Source organism: Coturnix japonica, chromosome 12 (assembly GCF_001577835.2).
Source record: "Coturnix japonica isolate 7356 chromosome 12, Coturnix japonica 2.1, whole genome shotgun sequence".
Lineage (NCBI taxonomy): Eukaryota > Metazoa > Chordata > Aves > Galliformes > Phasianidae > Coturnix > Coturnix japonica.
This window is the reverse complement of record NC_029527.1, coordinates 7,537,841-7,561,652: the sequence shown is the minus strand read 5'-3', so window position 1 is coordinate 7,561,652 and position 23,812 is coordinate 7,537,841. Positions and strand designations below refer to the sequence as shown.

Here is a 23,812-nt window from a genome sequence, read left to right as displayed (position 1 = left end):
TATCCTGGGTCTGTCTGCTCAGGGACTTGGTGCTCCTCATGTGGGATGGCCACGCAGCAGGGGTATACTCACACAGCTGCAAAACCTCATCTCGCTTAGGGACAGAACGAGTGGGAGGAATAAACATAAAGCGGGACGTGGAGAAGGTGTTGGCTGGATTCTGAGGTCAGGGAGGCAGAGGGGAGGGAAGCGTGGCTCTGACACAACCAGGCCAGCTGGCCCTGGCCCAGGCAACTTTCCTCAGCTTCCAAAAGTGAGTTTCCTTGGATGTACTCCCAAACCCTGGTGAGTCTCCTGGGGCAGCAGGAGTATTGATCCCATCCGGAACAACCCCACACAGCATCCTCCCTGTGCACCTGGATGCAGGGCAATAGAGAGCACAGGCTGGGAACCACCCCCTCCTCCCACCCAAGTCTCAAAATCTCCATCACCTGCACTAGAGAAAGCACACCTGGCCACACAGCAGGCAAGAACAAACAGCCTGTGAATGAAGCATGCACTGGGCAGAGAAATGCTGCATGATCTCACACCACAGAGCACTCACCGAGGTGTTCTGGCACTGGATGCTGGTGCTGTTGAAGCGCAGAGCAGTGACACGGGTGGTGCTGCCAGGGATGTGGAAGATGCACTCATAGTTGCGCTGGCCGGACTGTGGCTGTGGCAGGTTCTTGGCTGTCAGGGTGATGGGTTTCACCACACCCACTGGGATGTAGATCTGGGTGGAGGGCAGGATCTGTGGGCAGTCCTGCAAGGAGAGCAAGGGCAGTGATGAAGCAGGGCAGAGCGCTGCAAGGAAACCAGGCCTGGCCACCCTGAGCACACCCAACAACACATCATCATCTCAGGGATGCTCTGAGCAAAGCTCTGAATGGAGAAAACCAGAAGTGAACCTCAGGGCAGGGGAACCGAGTGTTTTCTATGTTACAGGTTGATCCTGGCTGTGGAAGACAGGGAGGGGAGCAGCTATAGCACCTGGGACTGAGACAGCAACATATCAGCTCTATGTCTGGGCACAACGACTCCAACAAGATGTGCTCTTCTGCTGTCATTGAGGTCAATAGGCTTCAGAGTTAAGGCCCACTGGGCTGCGCCCTGTCAGGCTGCACCCTGCAGCTTCACATGGTCTCCAATCCCCTTTGTCCGCAAACAGACAGAAAAGCCTTTTACGCCTTTTGTCCCTCTGCAACATGACTCTGTGGTGCCACACTGGATTTTGCTATTTCTGTGGCCAGCTCAAAGCAGCTTCACCCAACATAGCCTGATGGCCGGGTGCCTAAAGCCAGCAGCTCCAGAGGGGCACCAATGAGTCCAAGCTGGGAGGAAGGCTCCCCCTGGCATCCCCCCCAGCTCCCTGGGGATCCCCATGCAGCTTTTAATAGCCGCTGGCGCCCAGCTGCTCCAGGGGAGCTGTGTGCGCAGAGCACAGGGGAACGGGAGGGAGCAAAAATAAATGAGCTCAGGCAGCAAAACAGCTCGGCATCCTCGACGGATGCCACTTGGGTAATAACAGCCTGATGCAATCCCACGCCAGCTTTGCAGAACCTGCCGGGGGTCTCGACTCCTGGAAGCGTTGGCCCAAAATAACAGCAAAGGGGAATTCCGTGTGTTGAAATGAGCTTGTCTAAAACTAAAGACTGCTGCTGCCAGGGGAGCGGTGCAGTCCTGCTGCAGGGCAGCTCCAGCCCCAGCCGCCAGCACCGTGCTGGGCCAGACCCCATACAGCCCCAGGCTTTATCCCACAGGCTGCGATCAGCCTGACTTTGAAATGCTGATGAGAGGTTTTAAAAGTTGTTTCATTTAGCAAATATTAACAGAAAACTCCAACTTATCTTGCTTCTCCAATTTCCCACTCTTCTCAAGCCTGTATTCCCCAAAAGCACAGTTGTTAAGAGAAGAATCTATCTGCCCCCAAAACACGCAGAAACAGAGGAAAGTAGGGCCAGGCTGGGAACCCTCAGCACAGTGATGGTTGCTCTCAGTGCTGCCACTTCATTTTACCATCACCACTGATGCTCTCAGTTCAGCCAGGGCAGCAAGCACTTTATCCACCCAACTGGGCTCACCATGGATGCTTACAAGATCCTAGGAGACCGGCAAACCCAAGAGGTGTAGCAGGCACAGGCATCCCTCTCCCCATGTATGCACAAACATGGGGCTGATTTGCTGACTCGTGGTTTGAGCTGGATCTGAGTCCCCCCCCATGACATCACATGCTCTGCATCTGCCGCCAGAACTGTCTCATCCAGCAAAAATTTCAGCTGGCTCCCAAACAGGAAGCACCTGGTGCTGGTGGGTGCTGGGGCAGAGCTGCCTGGCCCCCGGGGTGGCAGGAGGGGTGGAGGCACTTGGACAGCTCACTTCCCCCCTACAAGTCATGCAAACAGCTGACGGAACTCTGCCCGTCACTTAAGGCCCTTGGAATAGCTTTGTCCAGTCCCCATGGTTTGCTTTCCTGCAGTAAACAGACACTGATCAAAGGATGTACAAACTTATGGGATGAGGAGCAAAGCAAGATGTCCTCTCCCACCCACCCAAACACTACGTAACTCAGTTTTTCCAATTAAAGCTATTTTACTAGCAGGATGAGAACATCACAAAGGTTCTTCCCAGCCAAGTCAAAGCACCATTTCCTTGGAGGCTTTCGGAGTCCCTCAAGAAGTCCTCCTGGTCTCAACCATTTCCATGAGTCAAGGGAATGAAGAACAAGCACAAGCAGAATGCACTTAGACTCAGCAAACACACCTGGTCCCCACCTGCTGCAAGGCTTTCACCCCACACGGTAGCTGTGCATTGGCAGACACCAGAGAATGTCTCAGAGAAAAGCGTTTTGGGAAAGGAGAATTCCTTTTCCATTGCTGCTCACGCCCACAGCCACCACCGTGCTCTGCATGTGGGGACAAGCAGAGAGCAGCCACTGCTGCATTACCCTCCCTCCCTTCCCACTGCTTCACCCCCAGAGAAAGCCACACAGAATGAGGATCTCCAGGAATGCGAAGTAATCAAAGGCTCCAGAGCTGAGGGCTTAAAGCCACCACAGCCGGCAGGCGGGGACATCCCTCCTGCTGCTGCCAATCCCAGACACATCGATATGCACAGCGACTCCTACCCACACCCAGCTCCTCCCTGCGTGCCCCACAACAGAGCCCAGGCACCCCACGCTTTCAATGTAACATCCCAGGGCAATGCACCGTGTTGTTATTTGCCTTTTCCTGCACAGCACCCAGAAAGAAATGAATGACATCGCTGTAGTTTGGGCGCCAGTGGGAAGTGGCAGATGCTGAGTTAAGCCCTAGTGTGGGCAGACTTCCACGCCTCTTCTGACCAGTACCTACCATACTCCTGCCAAACGAACTGCAGACAGGCCAGATCTTACCTAAAATAACTGAGTCACACATCCTCCCACAGAGAGCATCAGGCTGAACAGCTGCCCTTAATTTGTCCAGCATTGCCATGGTCTGGCACCAGGTCACCCCTACCCAGGGAAAAGGGCAGATTTCTGATCCCAGCACCAACACACAGCCCACAGCTGCAGCCGGACTGAGGGTGCCCTGCCAGGAACTGTTGAGGCCACACCAAAGTGCAAACAAGCAGAGCCAGGCTTTCCAAACCTCAAGGCAGGCGTTGCTCCAGACCCGAGGGTGACCATGAGGTCTGCGGGGGCACTGCCTGCCTACGTCCAGAAGAGGCACAACTGCTGTCCCCTGGGAAAGGTGCACGCATCCCAAAGACAACACGATGGGGAAATTACTGATTGCTTTTGGGTTTGCCTGGAAGGGAGAGGGGAAAAGTCCCAGCAGCTGCCCGCCACCACACACAGCAGAGCTGCTGGGAACTGCCAGTGCTGAGCATCCTGTTTGCAGAAGCACAGAGCTGGCTGGGAAGGCGAACTCAAGGACAGGCTGAGCCCTCACCAGATTTCTTCAGGGCACAAGCTGAAAGATAACAGCTTTTTCTTATCTTCTCACATTACATAATTCCCCTTTGTGAGGGTCGCTGAGCTGGGCTGGTTCTGGCCTTTGCATGATGCATGCTGTGTGAAACACGCTTGAGCATCGACAAGCAAGATGCAGCCTCCTTGTGCGCAGATCATCACAGGAGAGAAGGTGCCAAAATGTGGAGTTTGGTCACTTGTGATGGAAGGGCCAGCAGAAAGCCATCACTGCTCTCTCATCCTGGGAATTCCAAGGGGACAAGCATGAAAAGCACCATTGGTGGGGCCACAGCACATCCCATGCAACAACACCCTTTTTGGGTGATGAGCAGCATCTCATTTCCGCCATTCGCTTGTTGCTGTGCTGAAATAGCAAGTGCCAACCCCACCTACCCACACGCGAGAGCAATGCTTGGGCTTTTCCAGCTCTCCAGATGCACTTGGCTCTAAGCAGGTTTTGCTCAGCTCCATGCTCACAGTAATGATGCTGATGAGATCCAGCACAGCCCCATCCTCCAGTCTGCCACCAACCTCTGATTGTCCATCCATAACCTTCAGTCCTGAACACCACAGAGGTGCACAACCTGGAGACCCCAAGTAGAAACGCAAGCACATCTGCTTGCAGGCTCACAAACATCACCTGAAGATCCAGCAGCTCCTCACAGAGAAGGAGTAAAACCAGGAGGTCTGGCTTTCCACAGGGAACAGGGAAGAATCATATAGCAAAAGAATGGCTTAGATTGGAAGGGACCCTTAAGATCATCTCATTCCAACGCCTCTGCTGTGACCCGGCTGCCCCCCACCAGCTGAGGCTGCTGGTGGCCCCATCTAGCCTGGCCTCGAATGCGTTCAGGAGTGGAGCACCCACAGCTCTAGGCAGTGCCTGACCTCCCTGAGTACAGAATTTCTTTCTAACATCTAATGTAAAACTCCTCTCTTTTAGTTTATAGCCATTCCCCTTTATCCTGTCACTATCAGACTGTAACAGGTTGGTCCCCCTTCTGCCTGTAAGCTTCCTTCAAGTGCTGGAAAAAAGATGTGTGAAGGTGCTGCTCCATCCATCCTGTCCCCAGTACCAAAGCCATTGTGCTGCTTGTGGAGGGGCTCTGGCTAAGTAATGGCCCAACCACTGCTGGAAGGCCTGAGCTCAAGTGATGGAAGAGGGAGGAAGAAAGAAGGAGAAAAATTGATCGTTCCCTGCTGGGAGGTTGACCTGCACCAGTGAGGAGCCTGAAGCAGCCCGGAAGGCAGGAGGGAGAGAGGTAAAGCAAGAGGGAAGTGAATAATAGGGCTGAGGGCACCACAGCCAGACAGCTCCATCTAACTCCATGCATGCCCCAAGCCCAGCACTGAGGCATGGGGACAGAGAGAGGACGACAACCCTGAATCAAAGGGGACCCAAGAACCTGAGTGCAAAAGGAGACCTCACAAGGCACAAATTACAGGAGACATATCACCACAGCTACCTTCCAGGCACAGGATTCTCTTCCCCAGACCTCTCCCTTCAAAACTCAAACTGTGATGCAGGGCAGGGTGCAGAAGCACAGCTCTCCTGCAGATGCCCTGAGTGATGTATTTCCCTGGTTGGTGGCTTGGATCCCACACAGGATAAGCCCCCACAAAACATGCTTCTTAGCAAAGTATTACAGAGGAAGAACATGTGACGTGCCACGAAATGGTTTGTTTCACGGCTTTAAGCCTTCCTCTCTCTGAAAACAAGCTGTTCTGCAGTGACAGTTCAAGCTTGCTCCCTTCAGAAACATCAAAGGAAATGCTTAAGCATCTCTGCCTTTGCTTCTGTCTTGATTCAGCCTATAGTGCCTCCTGACTTAGCCCAGATTCCCAAACAGCTCCTGCACGGCACTGCTCAGCTCACACAGCCCTTCCCCCACACTCCCTCCTTGATTCCCAGACAAGCCCAGAACTCCGGACACAGCTTGCACAGGGTTTCAAAGGCTTTTCATCTGCTAAACCCTTCCCTTCAGGCCAGGGAGAGCAGAGCAGAGCTGGCTCACATTGCCTTACCTCGGAGAGCTTGACACGACCCTCCAGGAAGGAGCAGTCGGCGGCATTGTGGGTGCAGATGTGGCGGTACTTGCACCAGTGGCAGCGGAAAGCACTGTTCACACAGGAGAGGCACCTGTAGAGAGAGCAGAGCAGGCAGCATTAGGTAAGTACAGCAAAGGGCATCACTTTTAGGTCAGTGCCCCAAGGCAGCTGGTCCTGTATCTGCCCGGGGGCTAAGCAGCAGCAATAAGCCTCTCTCCCCTCCCCCCATCAATTATGGTTGGAAGTGACTTCAAAGACTATGTAGTTCCACCCCCCTGCCACGGGCAGAGCTGCCAACCAGGCAGCATCTCAGGCTGCCTCCAACCTGGCCTCAAACACCTCCAGGGATGGGGCACCCACAACCACCCAGCAGGGCAGCTGTGGCAGTGCCTGAATGCACACTGTGCACACCATGCAGGGCCACGGCTCCCTGCCTGGGGGTTTCACACCCCGTTGCATGTATAGCAATAGCTTCCTAAATCCACGCACACACACTAAGGAAATATTTAATTAAGCTGCTTGCAAAGGGGGCTGGAAGTCATTTCCATGTTTCGCTCACATTTTCACTTCCAAATGAACAGCCCTTTTAGCTTTACCCACAAATATGCTAATTGAGATGCTCCTTATGCAAATATATGCGATTTTTTTATTTCAGCTGCAGAGATTTGACTTAAAAGCACAGCCTTGGCCTCCCAGCTCTGGCTGCTTTGATGGATGGGGGTGTGCAGGATGGGGGGCACAAATGAAGCGCAGGGATTTCTCCTGCCCTCATGCGCCATGGCCGGTGGGCAGGGAAATGCAGGAGTGGAGGCAGCAAGGCAGGGAACACAGGGGTTAACCCTGGTGGAAGCACAGCAGGCACCAAGGGGCCATTCAGAAGAGGAGGAGGTACAGGCAGCAGGGGTCTTCTAGCCACAGGGTCTGTTCTGTGTGAGAAACCCCATAGATCCCAGGTAAAGAGCCTGGCCCAGCCCTGTTCTGCCAGGACAAGGGCACATCACACCTGCTTGTTCCACCCAAGGTTCTCCTTTGCCATTTGACCTCTGTACACCCCACCCCATGCCCTGCACCCCTCAATTGTTAATGGCACAGCTCCTGCACCGACAGTATCCTGTGAGGACACATCATGCAGGACCTCCTCCTCCAAGCTCACCCCTGATGCCCAGCTCTGCCTTTAAGGCCCATGTCTCACACCCTGCCTCAGCTTTCCATTCACCATAAGGACATCAAGAGCCACTATCAGTAAGTTCACCACATGTATCTCACCACACAGCATCTTTGCTCTATGTACAGCCTGCACCAGAGCGCAACCCATCAGCCAAAGCTTCTGCAAAGCACCTGGTGCCAGGCACATGGCTAAACCCCAGCTCCAGCCCATCCTGGTCCAGTGGGAGATGTCCATGCCCACTGCTTGGGGTTGAAACCGGATGGTCTTTAAGATCCCTTCCACCCCAAACCATTCATTCTTCAATTCTGTTCTACTCTACGTCACCCTGCTCACCTTGCTACGACTCCCAGCTCTCTGCTAACTCTAACCCAGCAGTCCAACAGGAGAAGAGCTGAGCAGCAACTGAAGCCCAAGACCCCTTTTAAACAGAGGCCATAGGGCGAGCAGCTAACTGGGATGGGGCTGGGGTGTGCTGCTGTGGGACGGGCACTGCTCCATGCCCACAGCTGCCCAAGGTCACACTGCATGGAGGGGTGGGGGTTGCATCCCCAGTGCGTCCATTTGTCACTGCTGTCTGTTTCCCGCACAGGAGCAGGTTGCTTGGCAGCACCATGCCATCTGTGCTGTCTCTCTCCTTCCCACGGTCAGGCACTTTTCCCTCATCACTTCTTCCCTAAGAGGCTTTCATCACTCCTGATAATTAGAGGGAGTTTCTTCTGCATGTGAAGCCCCCCCTTTCTCGAAGCAAGGCAGAATGCTGACTCTGGGATGCAGCACAGACACCAAGACTCAGCTCAATCCCAGTGCCCCCCTGAGCCCACGCAGGGGCCAGGCAGAGCTGAAGGCAGAGAGGAGGGCAGGAAAGTGGGTCATGGCCTTGGCTGTGCTGACGCCCTTGTGCAGCCTCTCCAGGAATTCCGGATCTCTCTGCAGATTCCCCATCCCAAGACAAGCCCGGGCTTGCTGCCTGCTTGCAAAAATCCTTCCGCAGAAAGAACAGCAGAGGGACAGCACATCTTTGGACACCGAGTTTCTGCCCTTCCCTTTGTGCCAGCCTAAGGGCACTTCTCACAGGTGAAAACGAGACACAACACAGATGATCCCAAGCAGAGCCTGGTGCTGTCCTACACCCAGATCTGCGACCACTTTGCAGCTCAGAGGTGGTAAAACACAAATACACACTTCCTCAACTGCTTGCAGCCATCTGGCCATGCCTTTGAGAAGCATCTGTAAGCATCTGGAAACGCACCGGGTTGTGGAGCAGAAGCAGAGTGCAGGCAGCTCCCAGCCAGCCCACAGGAGGAGCTGGGGCTGCTCAGCACAATCAGACCATTGCTGGAGCTCTTATGGCACCCTCAGGATGTAACAGCATCTCAGGGGTCACAGCTGCAGCAGAGCAGGGCCATGAGGTCAGTGCCATCATCATGAACACATAGAATGCAAGCACAGCACAGGCAACAGTTCCCAGTCTGCCTGGCTCTCCTCTTGGTATCACAGCCCCTGGTTTCCAGTAAGGAAATCCAGACAGCAAACATGGATGCAGAAGGAACAAATACCTCTTTGGTTGTCCCTGGAAACAGCTGGTTTCTGCAGGCAGAGGGCTGGGTGAGGAGCGTCCCTCCAGCCCAGCTCCATGTCCCAAGGAATTCCCCTCTCTGTGGGCATCGCAGAGGGATTTCCCCCTCACCCACAGAGCCACACGTGATGTCTTTATCTTTAAAGGGAACTCATCTCCCAGAGAATGCTTTGAAGAGGAACTGTAATGCTTAGAAAGATGACCTCAGCATCTGCACACAGCTCTATGGACATGGTGGATTCATCAGACTATCAAAGCATCCAGAGGTCTTCAATCGTGTTTGTCTGATCAGTGCCCCATAGGAAGCCCCTGAGGGAACACACCCATGTCATGAGGCTGAGTGAGCAATCCATGGCATCTAGGCCCAGTTCTGCTTCATGCCGTTAGCAAACAGCCCCTGCTATCTGCCATATTGGTTATCCCATAACACCTCCCTCTCTTCCATGTGCCTTAACATAGTTTCCTGAAGGATCTGCTGTAGGATCTTCCCCAGCACAGAAGTGAGGTTGGCAGGCCGGTCCTGTAATCAGGCACAGAACCTGCACACCTTCTGAAAGCCAAACATCCCTAGAAGGTATATTGGTTGGACATGCCAATCAGCTATCCTGAGAATCTTAGTCTGCACCTAGCACTTCAGATAAGGCAAATCAGAGAAAGAAGGGGAAACCAATGAAAGCCTGCAGGACTGAAACATTGTGGGAAGGAGCCTGGAACAAACACTCAGGGCTCTCTGCTCAGTTCCTTCTTCTTAAGTGAAACAAAAAGTAAACCAAGCCTGCAAAAGGGCAAGGTGCACTGAGTGCAGCCCATGTCTACTGCTGTCATGGGCTGGTGTGAGGGATGGGACCAGCGTGGGCGATGCTGTGGGGTGCTGAGGAACAGACCCCTCACAGCGGGTGACACAAAGGGCTGTCCCTGGAAGGCAGCCCAGGGCCTTCACCAGTCCAAACGCTTCATCTGTAGCTGAGAAATGATTCAACACTCAGGCCTCTGGCTCCCAACCCAACCAAAGCCTCCCAAATAAAAAGGGGGGGGAAAAAAAAAAGGAAAACATAATGTACAGCGATCACAGAACTCCACGGAAGAAAAAAAAGAAACACTACCCTCATGGAAAAGCATATTGTTCCCAATGCAGAATATATCAAGCTGACTTATAGATTTTCCTCCACAAAATATGAAACCTGGATCTGAAAGGCTATTAACTCCAGAGAGATCCATTAAAGACGCCTGTCTGCAAATGGTATTTAAAAGTATTGCATCACCCTGGATATTGTCATGTTCTTTGGTTATGATCTGACTGCGGGTCACACAGTTAAAATTGCCTCCAAACCCTAAAATTCTTGATGTAAAGAAAATAATAATAATGTTCACCAGCCTAGAACATGGACTATTCTATCAGCTCCAACCCAAGCCCATAAATATTAATGCATCCATAATTAGCCTTTTTAAATAATGCACCCAAAATTAAACATCAACGCAGTAATAAATCAGTCAGGGCTCTTTGTTGTAGGTTTGTTGGGGAAGGGGGGGGGTTCTTTTGCTGCTATATAAGGCACGTAAAATGAAATGCCAATTCCCTCACCAGCTCTTCCCTCTGGACCAAAATGCTGTGGCCCCAATTGGACCAACCTGAGCCTCTTCCTACTTAAAAGTCTTGTTGCTTTCATTTAGAAAAATAAAAGTCACATCTGCTTTTTGATTTGCAAAATAATGACATGCAGCCATCCTGAGCCAAAGCTGAGCTAATGTTATTGAAACCACACGATGTGAAGGGAGACAAAGCTCATCTCATAAGTCAAGGTGAGGGAGAAAGTCAAGTCTGCAGACTGCCCGCTCACTGCGGCAGCACTCCCCACACACAGACCCTCTCCCTGCACCCAGGGCTGTGATGCAGGGCCTGCTGCTCCTTGGCCCTGCCTTCGTTTTGCTCCCTGCCTCCGCACCCTTAGCCTTTCAGCAGTGTGTTGCTCCTCAGCAAGAGCATGAGCAGAGGTCCTTTGGGCTCTCCTCTGACTCATTCCCTTTGGAGCATCCGGCATGACGAGATGCCTGCAGCTCACCTGCTTTTCCCTGATCAAAAAGCAAAAAGCAGCCTGCTTGCTGAGAACGCTTTGAAAGAGCCATCAGCAGCAGAACTCCCCCCAAGCCAGGCTAGATCCTTTGCAAAAATGCTGCCCCAAAGAGATCACTCCACATTTGCTTATCTGTAATTACTGATCAGTCGGAGCACCGCCATCCGTGGGAGGCTTCTGGCAGCAGAATGGAATCGCTCGCATTCTCCAGCTCCACATTCTCTGCTCAAACACACCCCAGCATCTTCCCTGACGCTCTCCCTGCAGCTCGAGCACAGTGTCCTCAGCACCTCATCAGCAGCTGCCTGGTAGAGACTTGTACACTGTGCTTAGACAGCACATCAATAATCCCCACCTCCTCTATTTTATCACACGCATATCTCAAACTGCCTAAAGACCCACGCTTAGAGTAGATTTCAAGGCAGCCTTACAGGAAAGCAAATTCACATTTACTTCCACTGAGGAAATTCTTGGTTCTCTGCCCCACGACATGCAGCATGTTCCATTCAGTGCTGCTGTAACTTTCCAGCCCTCCCTCCAGCAAGCCTGGGAAGCAGGTACTGTCATAGGAAAACACAGGCTCTCCTTTTGCCTAGCCAAGTCGCTCCTATTAACTGTTTCCAGGAATAACAAGATGCTTGGCATTTTCAGTCACATGAACTGCTCCAGTCTGCAATGCAGTAAATTTGCTTTTTCTTCCAAAGCTTTTTCCAACTGAAAGCACTGTTCTTAAGTGAGGTTCTGCCCTGGTGCTGCATGTTCCCACACACCCAAACAATTGTGGGCTCTCTGGTCACTACCCCAGTTTACAAGGGCAAAAGGAGGGTTCTCATTGCCAGTACCGCTGTGCTTGATCTTCCTTCCATCTTTCAACATCAGCACCCACAAATGGAGATCTCTCTGATGCAAGTCTCACACTGCCCAGCCCATCTGCTCCCAGAGCATGCTCACAAAGCCCAGGACACTTACGATTGATGGACGCTGCAGTTATAGAAAACGAAATCCACAGAGGCGAACTTCTTCCCAGTCTCTTTAGATTTCAGGTAGAGTTTCACCACCCGCTTATCCCCTGGGAGAGAGCAAGGCAGAGAAAGGCATCAGAAATGACATAGCAAAATGAATGCTGTGGCCAGTGCTCAGCCCACAGCTTGTGATGGGTTGGAAGGATCTGGGCAACAACCTCCACTCCTGTTAACTAACAAAATCCCAAATCCAGAAATAAAAGGAAAGTGCCCATCCATACCCACCCAGCCACTAAGTGGGCCAGCAGGGCCCAGGTGCAGCATCAAGCCCCTTTAACTGCAGCATGGGAACAAGTGCCTTGGGGCATGTGAGTGGCACTGGACAAGAGTTTAACAGTTCCATGGTCAGTTGTGCCCAGGAGTCCATAAACATCTACAGAAATGGTCCACAGGTTTGCAATGAGGCCAGCGTGCTCAGGTTTTGCAGGACTGCTTCACAGAACATTACAGCGTCAGCATGTAGCTGCACCCATGGCTTGGAAAAGAGCAAGGACATCAAAGGCAAGCACCACTTCTGGAGAAGCAGCAATGCTTTATCCTCCAGCACCCCAAGAACCCATCTCCACCCCTGCTTGGGGCTGGGGATCACTGTCACAAGACTGTTCTTCTCAGCGTCTGGCTACAGGGCAAAGCCAAGACAAGGGACACAAGCTCACCGCGGCCCCTGGTGATGGGGATGACGTCCTTGGCAGAGGGAGAGCTGCAGTAGATCTTCCCATCTTCAATGCGGCTCTCAGACTCAGTGAAGTCTTCAAAGGAGCAGTTGACTCCCGCCGAGAGGTCAGGGACGTTCCAGGCCTGCAGGACCAGCTGGGGGAGAGAACATGGAGCATGGCCTCAAGAAGCTAACAAAATGATTCCTTTGTGTCTGCTGTGAGCAAACACCCAACAGGAAAACCAGCATGCAATTTCCCCGGCCTCATCCACACACACGGTCCCCATGCAGGACCCCAGCGCTCAAGCCAGGAGCACCGATGCAAATGGCTTAGAATTTTGAATGCATCACAGCCTGACATCCTTTGCCCTCTCCCGCACCGCAAACCATTATGTCTCACCTCTCTGCAGAGACCAAGCCCAGTGTTTGGCTAAAGAATGCTCTACAGAAAAGCATCTACTTCTGCAGACATCAAGAGGGGAGGAATTCACCTCTTCCTCTGCAAATTCATTGCAGGGGTCAGCAGTTCTCACTTTACAAAACGCTTGCCTTATTTCTAATTTGAATTTTTCTCAGCTTCCAGCCATTAGTTCTTGTTATGCCTTTCTCTGCTAGATTAAAGAGCCCTTTAGTACCTGATATTTTCTCCCTGTGAAGGTACTTATACTCTGTAATCAAGTCACCTCTTAATCTTCTTTTTGATAAGCTAAACAGATTGAGCTCGGGAAGTCTCTCACTGGAAGGCATTTTCTCCAGCCCCAACTCATTTACATGCTGTTTACTGAAGGTGCTCAGCCTCCTTTAAGCAGCGGTCTCCAGCCCAAGCGCTGCATCCCAGTACTGATCACAGCAGACCCCACAGTACAGGCAGCCAGCAGGCACAGAAATAGCCCCAGAGAGCAACAAACGCATACCAGCAATGCTGAGGGAACACCAGCAGCCCTTCCTGGGATCAGTGCACCAGGATCCTTTCCAACATCACCTCTTTCTAGGACATCTCTCAAAAGCCAGCCTTACTCCTCAAGGTCCAGCTCAGAACCTGGCAGTATCAAATCCACTTTCCCAGCTGATCTAGCACAAACCCCACGGGGATCTCCTCCCCAGCACCCCATCATGTGCCACCCTGTTGGTCTCAGCATCCTCTGCAGATCTCAGCAGCAGCAATTCCGCATTTGTTTTCACGTTACCAACGAAAAGCCAAAGCTGCACTCCAGTCCCTGCAGAAGCACTTTCAAAATGTTTCCATTCAGTGACAATTCCCCTCTGACAACTACTTTTTGAGATCTGTCACGTAGCCAGTTCTTAATCCACTTAACACATGCTTTATCAATATTGTATAATGCTAATTTTTAATCAGAATGTTGTGTTGTACCGAGTCAAATGCCTTGTAGAAGTCTAGAGACATCACATCCCTGCAGTCCCTCTTCTAATTCAAGTCATAATTTCATCAAAGAACAAAATGTGGTTTGTTTGACACAAAACTACATTGACTAGCATTAATTATATTCCCATCCTTGATTCTTCATCAGTTGTATCCTGCCTTATTTTTTTCCACTAGCTTTTCTCAGCTTGATGTCAAATCAAGCAGTCTTGAGCCACTTGGGTCATCCCACGTGCCCTTCCAACAAGAGCCTTTTCTGCTTGCTGGACTTCTCTCAGCATCCACTTCTTTATTACAAAGCCACATCTGCAAGCCAAGGAACTCTTAGGCCAACTCCTTCAGGACTCCTGAGTGCCAGACATCCAGACCTGGCAGCTTGCAAAAGTTTATTGCTAGTATACGCTGTTTTGCATTCTCTTTACAGTGCTAATGGCCTGGAAAATACTTCATGGAAGTACATCATCCTTTCTGTCTGCACAGACAGAGAAGCGAGCTGTGCATCTAAGCTGAATCCCAAAATATCTACAACTGGCCGCTGTCAAGACAGGATATTGAGCTAGATGGATCTCTGGCCTACAAATGGCAAATCTGATGTTGTTATTTATACTGTGGAGAAACATTTATTGCTCAGTTACATCTTTTCTGAATAGTAATCAACAGTTTTATTATCTGCATCCAGCAACAGGCCGGCCCTCATCAATCCCCTACATTTATTTGTATCAGATCTCTCTTCTCATTTCTCCCTATCGGTTGTACGCTCATTATTTAACTTAATTGCTGCCTTCCCAGCCCTGAGAACTTACCGGGACCTCGGACATGGTGACTGAGATGTTCCTGGGCTGGACGGTGAGCTGCACACACTGCCGCAACTCAGAGGCGAAACGCTGGGGTTCATCTGCCCGTTCACAGCGGTCCTTGCGTGAGCATCTGGGGGGGATGAAACCACCACAGTGAGGAGGAGAAGCTGAGAAATACCCAGTGGGGGGATGAGGTGTCCAGCATTGGGCCTCTGAGGTCAGAATAGAAACCCTGCTTTCCCTTTGTGCCAGCACCTCTGCTATGGTGCAGGCAGCCATGCTCACATCCCTCTCCTCTTCTGTTGCAGCATCCCTGTCAAACACACACATCTCCCCAACCCCTACAGAGCAGCTTGCAATGCTCCATCACCTCCTTTACGAAGCAGACGACTCCCTCCCCCCCTGCTCTCCACGCTTTCTGCAACAACATTATTTCATTATGGGAAGTGTTTTAATTAAATGGTAGGCAAAATGGAGAGAGAAAGTGAACATGTCTTACAGTCTGAACACTCTGAACACTCTCCAGCACCTCAATGTCTAGCAGTGAAGGTCCCAAACTAAACATAGTACTCAAGGCACAGCCTCACCAGAACTGAAACAGGAGAGGCTGGCACAGTTTGAAGGAACCCCTCAGAAGGCTCCATTCCCCACAGCTGGGTGTGAGGTGCAGGATGGCAGTGGGAAGGACACAGTCAGCAAAGCTCCATGACCATAGAGCCAGCCCTGGTACTTACATGTTGTGGAGGACGCACCAGCCGCAGTGGGGGTCCCTGGAGCCCAGGCACAGCTCACAGCTCTCATATTGCTCACAGCTCTCTACCGGCACCCGCGTCACCTGTGGGAAAAGGCAGTGAAGGGGTAACAAGGGGACGAGAGGGACACCAAGGGCTCAAAGGGCTGCGGATCCACCACCCCACGGTGCACTGGGGAATGGCTTGGGCATCACACCTCTGAGTCTGGAGGTCTACAAGAAGAACCACCATCTCCTGGCCAGCCCAGCAAGGCCAGAATGGGGAAACCTTCATCTTTGCAGAGTTTGAGGAACAGCTCAGCCCTGACTCCACCTTCTAATGCCTCCCACACACCCCTGCAGCTGGTAGTCCCACTCCGAAAGGGTTACCGCTCCTTTATTAATTGCTCCTCCAGATTTGATTAAAATCCCCTCATTCTCCGAGCCCTTCGAGCTCTGTTACAACTGTTCATTTAATTACTTTCCACCAGCACTCTGATAACAGCAAGCTGCAGTAGGGAAGAGAGTGGTTTTTATTAAGGAGTGGGGAGGAGAAGTGGGGAGGACAGGATGGGGGCTTGGGAAGCTCCTCCCCTCCTCCACTTCCCCAGTCTCCCCTCTTCACCAGGACCCATGAACACAGCCTCAATCCCAGGAGCTCCTGTCAAAGGGAGGGAAAGCTCTGATGCTCTGCAGTAAGGAGGACAGAGGTTGGGGAAAGCAATGGGTCCAGCACTGGGAGACTTCCTCTGCGAGCTGTGGTGTGGAGCACTGCCCTTGTTTTGAATTTCGCAGCCCAAATCCAGTTTCTGCCTCACCTGGAAAGCCTCAGGTTTCCTGCAGCAGACCAGAAACCAGAGACAGGAACTGGGAGGAGGGGGGAACAGGCTCTGCCATCCCCATGGGGCTGTCTAGACAAACACAAGGCCCTGCTCCAGCATCCTTCCCCCTTCCAAAGCCCCAGGCCAGTAGCCAGGAGTTGTGCAGCACTCCCACCCATGCACACCTCTTTCCATCAGGCAGAGCCCAACAAAACTCCACACTCCTGAGCCATTCCTGAGATAACCCTGGCTGAGAATACTCTGCCTGCAGCAAACCTTCCCAAAGAGAAGCTGAGGAGTAGCTGGGGCTGAGACACCAGCACAGAATTGGTGTTAAGGAAAAAACAGCCCCTTGTCCCCCTCCTCACTGGGGACAACCGCAGACCTTTCACCACCAGGCTGGGCTCCTTCCTCTACCCTCCACCAGGCAAAGTGTGGGGACGAGACAAGGCCAAGCCATGAGGCTGTGACCACACGGGAGCCCGACAGCTCCAAAAAGTGCCACTGCCACTGGGCACAAAGCCCTGATGCAGCAGGGACCTCACCCGCGCTGGCAGCCCTTTGATGGATTAACTTGTAGCAGCAGGCTCTCCGGCAAGCCCAGGAGCATGCAAACTCCCTCACAGCCAACTAAAACTTCTTATCATCAGCACCAACCATGCTTTCAGGATGACAGCTGCATGCCCATGCCCGGGTTGGATTTGTACCTTTGGATGGCTCTGAACTGGTAGTGGCAGCAGTAGGCACAGAAGTGCACACATTGAGGTTTGGGGACATACCAGCTGTACCAGCTCCAGCCATGGCTCCCCTTGCCCCAGGGTGAAAAGCAGCTATCCCAGAGAGAACAGGCTGTTCAGAGCAAGGAGTTTCTGCCCACCTGCAGAGCCTGAGGGCAGGGTGGAGGTTCACAGCCCCGCAGCAGGGATGCCAGCTCTCACAGCAGCCCTTGCTCCCCAGGGCACAGGGATTTCAAGCAGCTGCTGCTAACAATTAATGCCCGGGGCAGGGACCATGGGGAGGAGAGGAACAGAAGGGCCATGTCTGGGATCTGTGCCCTGAGGTGGTGTTTTTGTACAAGGGGGAGTAGGGAGGAGCTGAGTGTTCCCAGGTGGAATGATTGAGGCAGGACAGAGGTGGCTGGGCAGATCTGGTGGCAGCTGGGGCCAGAGCCTGGAGAGCATCTCATCTGCCCTTCCCAGCCATTAGCATCAGCAGGCAAGTGACTTTGGGGCAGGGGTTGTCCCCAGTGAGACATCAAAGGATGATGAGAGAAAGCGCAGACTGGACATCAGGGCAAAGGCGGTACATGGAAAAGACAACAGTGCATCTGAGGGATGCCACCAACACAGCTCAGCAGGGAACAAAGAGGGGGGAAGGAAATCAAGTGACACAGTATGTAGCAATGGCGTGGTGTTGGGGGCTGCAGCCCCTCCCTCTTACCTGTTTCTCTGTCATGGCATAGAGGTGCTGGCGGTCAGGGCTCAACACCAGGTCCCGCAGGATGGAGCTGCCCTCGTGGGCCACCACGTTCTCATACTGCAGCGCTTGATGCTTGCGGTCAGCTTGCAAGTCCACCAGGATCTATAGAAGAGAGCAAGGGGTGAGCACAGACCCATGTACCCTTCACCTCTACATGGGTGGGGAAAGTGCCCCCACATCCCTCACTGGAGGGGACAAGCCATGGCTGCAGCATGGCAAAGCAGCCCAGATCCTACCAACATTCCAGCACTCTCGCAGCAGTAGCAGAAACACAAGCAAGCCACAAGCGAGATGCACACCCTGCTAATATCAACCCAAGTGAACGGGTTGATGGAGACCCCCCCAACAAAAAAAATAAAAACACACACATCTCACCCCAAGCACTGCCCTGTCTCCCCAGTCCCCCAGTCCCCCTCCCCATTTGACACGTTCCCAATCAGGAGCCGGGAAAGCCGGATCCTGGCGTGCTGCTGATTAGCATGGAAATGTATGCGGCTCACAAACAAACCGGGGCCCGTTTAATTAGAGCGGCGCCTTTGATTCACCGCCAGCCTCCTGCATGCACCAGTCCCAGATTATTTTTAGGCCATTTTACAAAACAAATGTATTTAATTAAAAAAAAAAAAAAAAAAAAAAAAAAGACCCCTGAGCAGCCAGGGAGCAGCAGTGCATGGAGGGACGGAGGGACTGGCCTTACTGGGGCAGATACAGTTTGCTGGAGCCCATGGCACAGCCAAATACGACCCTCCTCTGCTTCCCTCTACACCTCTACACCCATTTTCCCATTACTGAGGAGCACTCCTTCCGTGATAACCCAGAACAGGTCACCTGTCCTTCAGCATGGTCTACCAGACCGAACCAACACAACGCTCCCCATCACCACCGTGCCATGTACAACTGCACTACAGGAACCCAAGAGATGCCCAAAGCCTCTACCCACACTTCTGGGGGTATCTTCATGCCCAGCTTCAGGACCACATTCACCCTACTCCATCAGAGCTCAAACCCCCCGCACCTGTACAGGGCACATCCCACATAAAGCTCCCAGCATCACACTGAGTCCCCCCCAGAGGAGGGTTCTGTACTGATCCCGGCAGCAGCAGCATCCATCCCTCGCTATGGCAACGTGACAAACGCACCTTTCCAGCCCTTTTATGGGCCGTAGCTGCGGCACAGAGGAATCGATACAGTTTTACCCTGGTTCTAAAATAGATCTACGGGTGGATATCGCGCTGGCAGTAATTTTTAACTAGCGGGGTAATTTCCCCATTACATTATTGCACTGCGCAGTGCTGGGAAAGAGATGTATAAAAAAAAAATAATAAAAAAGCAAAAAAGAAAAAAACCAACAGACGTGAAGCACTTCCAGTTAATTTGAGGCTCCAGGAAGGACCTAAAAATAATTACTGTAAGCAAAGAGGGCTGCAGCAGAGCCAGCGGCACATGGAGTGCTCCGGTGGGGTCTGCGGTGCACACTGCTCCCGCTGCTAAGGTTGTTCTAATGGCAGGTCTGAGGGGCAGGAAAATGAGGTTTGAAGATGTGGATGGGCTGCTTGGGCCATAGGAATGTGGTTTCCCAAAGCTGGCAGATGGGATGAGCAGCATCACTTACCGGCATGGGGCCACTGCCAGCCCATGCCCACCTGCGGGGCAGGCGGTGGCTGGGGCAGGGGGAGAGGATGTGCTTTAATCAGAGCAGCCCCCTCGGAAGCACGTGCCTTCCTGCCCACCCTGCTTCCCTTCCACCCAGGGGAAAAGACATTTACCAAAGAAAAAAAAAAAAAAGAAAAAAAGAAAAAAATCTATTAACCTTTCTCCTCATCCTGACGCTGATATAATTACCCAATACTAATAATTACTCGCACTAATTTCTCGCTCTGGATTCCTGCCCTCGCTCCGCCTGTCTCTGTGCAGCAGAGCTGGCTGCTTCAGGCTTGAGCTTTGCTTCCTATGGGGCTGGAAGGAGTCGTGGGGCTGCAATGAAATGGAGGATGCTACTGCTTCTCCTCAGCCCCATTGAGGCACTGGGGTGCTCCTGCAGGTTGGCACCATCCCAATCACTGCCACAGCCCCGAGCTCTGGGTGAGTCATGCCCCAGTGTGGGCTTCAGGCAGGGACGCTGATGATGGATGGATGGATGGATGGATGGATGGATGGATGGATGGATGGATGGATGGAGCAAAGCACCCATGGGTGGAAGATGACACGGGAATTAAGTTGCTGGTTTGTGTGCACAGCTGGAAATTCAGTTGTGGGTAGGAAAAAACACTCATCAAAGGCAAAACTTGTTTTGCTTAGATACCCTTTGCTTTCTCACCTGCTCCCAGGCACTCTTTTTCATTGAATATCCCCAGTTGGAAGGGACCAATAATGATCAATGAGTCAACTCCTGGCTCCACACAGGACCACCCTAAAACAAGACCATCTTCCTTCCAGCCCATGTAACTCATCCCTCGACCTACATGACTCCAAGGAATCTGCCATAGGAATGTGTACAGCTCAGGGTTGAGAAGCTACCCAGCCCCACAGCTTGGCAAGACAGATGGTGAGACCACAGAATCATTCAGGCTGGAAGACCTCTAAGAACACCAAGTCCAATGCCAACCCACCCCCACCATGCCCAAAACCACATCCCTCAATGCCCAATCTCCACGGTTCTGGAACACCTTCAGGGACGTAATGACTCCACCTCTCCCTGGGCTGTGCATCCCCACTCTTGCCAAGAAGATATTTCTCCTGATACCCAACCTGAACCTCTCCTGGGTCAACTAGAGGCCATTACTACTCGCAGGCAGAGATGAAACGACCCAACAACAGCCACGGGCAGCCCATTCTAGTGCAGCATAGCGCTGTACAGCTCAGCCCCAGCACAGGCACAGCGGGTGGGGAGGCAGCGAGCACAGCCGGTGAGGAAAGCGGCTGCCAACATACCAGGGCTGCCTTTGGATTTAACAAGCAGCAGCAGCAGCCTGGGCAGACTGCACAGCACAGCTGCACGGCACCACGGCACAGAGACAGTGACCAAGACAGGAGTCGGAGTCACCCACATCCCTGCAGGGGGACACCTGGCTCTCCCACCCCCTGCCCGGCTGCCGGCAGCCCCCTCCTCTTGGCACCAGAAGTGCTCGGCGACGCTTTGTGCTCTTATCTGTGCACGGCTGTGATTAATGCTCAGCGGCTGGCAGGAGCGACGAGAGGAGGGCGCTTTCGCCCGCCTGCCACACTTCAAAGGCAGGGACTTATCTGCCTCAAACACACTCCGCAGCCTTTTCACGGGGACCCTTTCCAGTTCCACGGGGCTCGCGCAGCGCTGACAAGCAAGGAGAAAGGAGGGCTTATTTACAGGAGCGCATTTCAAAGCCTCCCCCACTCCCTCCTCAGTGCTCGCCAGGGATGTGGCAAGCAGTAAACCCGCAGGGACAGCCCTGTGCCACAGCTCTGCAGAGCTCAGGGCTGTGTGTGGAGGGTGAAAGCATATGGGGGGACCCCAGGGGTCCCCACGCTGCAGGAAACTCAGTGCCATGCAAAATACCTCCCCAAAGCCAGACAGGACCTGCTCAGCCCCAGCCAACCTGGGGTGGAGGTGACAGCTGCTGGGGAGCGTCACCCAACACCACACAGCCCAGCTCAGGGCAGGAAGCAGAGGATCCTATGTCCAGCCCTGTGCACGTGCCCTGGGCTCACCCCAAGGCAGTGGGGCCTCCAGAACCCCACATGCCTTCTCCCCCACCCGCAGCCCCAGGGAGCAGCAGCACAGCAGCTGCTGCCCACACGCCCTTCTCTAGTTTCCAAAATGTGGTTCCTGCATCAGCTGCTCTGGGGGGAACACTCCTCTCCCCCCTCTACCCCTGTTCAGCCACCTCGAAAATGCAGGACCAGCAGCAGCTGTGAGGCTGCAGCATCAGCTGTCCTTGGTGGGGGGGGGCGGGACATAGTCAATGGGGTCAGTGCTTTTAGACAGGGTGTGCTGGCTGGGGACAACAGCAGGGACAACTGTTCAGGGATAAGAGTCCCCCCGAGGTGAGGATGTGGTGCTGAACGAACGCTGTGTTATGGGTCACAAAAGGTCTGAATCCAGCAGGGTGAGGATGAGCACTGAACAGATCACTGCTGGGATGGCTCAGCACTGCCAGGCACCAGTGGCAAGGAGGACTGAACTGCAAGGACATGGGCAGCGAGAAGGGGGATGTGGAGATGCATTCCTGCCACATCCCAGCAGAAAAATGCCAGCAATGCAGCCTGGGCAGGCAGCAGCTGCCCCACACAGGAATGTGCCCATGACCCCCCCGTGGCCACTGTACTGCAGCTGAGTATTTCTGGGGGTCTGACACAGCATTCTGGGGGCACGCAGAGCTCAGGGAGATGTCATCAGGCAGCACAGGGCCAGGATGCTGCTTCCGCACTCATAACGTGCTGAGGGCAAGGGGTGAGCTGAGCTGCCATTCAGTGCAACCCATTTATAAAGATTAATACGAGCAAGGCTCGCGTCCCAGGCTCTGCTTTGCCGTGAGCCAGAGAATATTGGAACTTTAATTATATCAGTATAATAAAGCAAAAAACAAGAAGATACTTAATCTAAATCAACGCCCATAACAGCGACAAATCCTGGTGGCTGACCTACACTGATAACTGTGACACCACCTTTGGACTGCATGTCACTGTGGGTGCCACATCCCAGAGCTCAGCCATACAGGCTGAGGGCAGGCAATGGGGTATGAACAGAGGGTTTGTCACGGGATATAGCTGGAGGGGGTGCAGGCTGCCTGCAAAGCTTCCCAAAGCCACGCAGTCCCTCACCCAATACCACGGTCCCACCACAGCTTCATGCCAAGAGCAGGAAAAGCATGAATGCAAAGCAAAGAGTGCCTAAGGGAAAGAGGGATTACAGCAGGAGTTACCCATTCAGCTTCAAGGGCAAGCAGGCGGCTGTCTGGAGCAGGGTACTCTGGGGAGCACAGGGTTGGGAGCAGCTGCATCAGTCAGAATTGCCCCATCAGCAGAAGGGATGAAGAAGCACAGCTCAGCTCACAGCTCAACCAGCTCTGACAGAACCTAAAAGCTCTCACTAAGACCTTTTGCATTGTTTTGTAGGAAAACTGAACCGCTGGAGAGAAGGACCTGGTGCCGGAGCTGCAGCCACCAGTAAGGAATTGCAATAGAGTCATATGTCAGTGAAAGAGAGACATGGGGAGACCACAGAGTGGGGTGAGAGCTCCAACCCCCCCCAGGAGCCCCACATTTGCTCTGGGGCCCACCGAGGCATGCGCACCGCTCCCCCCCATCCTGCCAGCTGCTCTGACAGTCTCGAGCCATTGATTTCTCAGCTTTGCCCTTCAAAACTCTCCTGGCTCAGCGCCCAGTTTGTATCGTCTCATTCCTCGGGAGCAAAATATCTCTATTATTATTGCAATTATTTCCCAATCAGCGTCACTCAGGGCTGACTCGATGAAGGGTGGGCCCAGTGCCCAGCAATGCAAAGCAACTGCCCCGGGGCTGCCCTGGGAGGAAGGTGGATCCCCCCCACCACCATGGCCATCCCTAATGGCTCTCCAGTATGGGCTCAGCACTTTAATTTCCACCTCCTCAGCAGGGAGAGGAGACCACCAGCTGCAGCCTGGCTTTCCGTCCCATGGGTGTCAGCCCTAGAATCAGTCCTGCAACACTCCTGGCCAGCCCAGGAGCTGCGTGGGGATAAAGTACACAGGAGGCTCCCAGAGCTGCAGCACGCCGGAGATCAGCTGATCCTCCTGCTCCTTCCCCCAGCATCGGCCCCAGGAAAATAGCTGCTTCCTTCCTGCTCCCTACAACAACAACGCAGCAGAGAGGAGCTGCCCGAGGACAAGGAAGAACCACCAGAAGGCCGGAAAAGCCCACGCAGAGTTGGGAACAGACCCCACCTCAGGTCCAACAGCCATTGCTCCCATACCACACAGCCCCAAAGCCTCATGCTGCAGTAACACATTGCTGCAAATGCATATCAACACGAACAAAACCCATCCTCGCCCAGCAGGGAGGAGGGCAGCCCTGGGTGCACCTTACATCGCCTGTTTGACACCAGCATCGTTCCTCTCGTTACCATTGCCCTGCTGTTTTATCCCAATGGGCAAATCACACCCGATGGGCCAGAGGAA

The 23,812-nt window shown here is 53.0% G+C and overlaps 1 protein-coding gene across 5 annotated transcripts in view; it reads right to left on the bottom strand.

Moving 5' to 3' along the window:
• PLXNA1 (plexin A1) overlaps nucleotides 1–23,812 on the bottom strand; it is a 94,375-nt gene that overhangs the window by 39,144 nt on the left and 31,419 nt on the right. For 3 of the 5 annotated variants that reach the window (XM_015874983.2, XM_015874985.2, XM_015874984.2), the window contains exons 4-8: nucleotides 17,643–17,783; nucleotides 15,386–15,486; nucleotides 14,658–14,781; nucleotides 12,475–12,628; nucleotides 11,735–11,865 (exon numbers count right to left, since the gene is read on the bottom strand). In XM_015874983.2, the coding sequence (XP_015730469.1) occupies nucleotides 11,762–11,865; nucleotides 12,475–12,628; nucleotides 14,658–14,781; nucleotides 15,386–15,486; nucleotides 17,643–17,783 (624 nt within the window). In that variant the 3' untranslated portion in view covers nucleotides 11,735–11,761. Of the gene's footprint in view, nucleotides 1–544; nucleotides 746–5,956; nucleotides 6,072–11,734; nucleotides 11,866–12,474; nucleotides 12,629–14,657; nucleotides 14,782–15,385; nucleotides 15,487–17,642; nucleotides 17,784–23,812 lie in introns of those variants that run through there. The other 2 variants (XM_015874986.1, XM_015874987.1) reach the window with 1 other exon arrangement.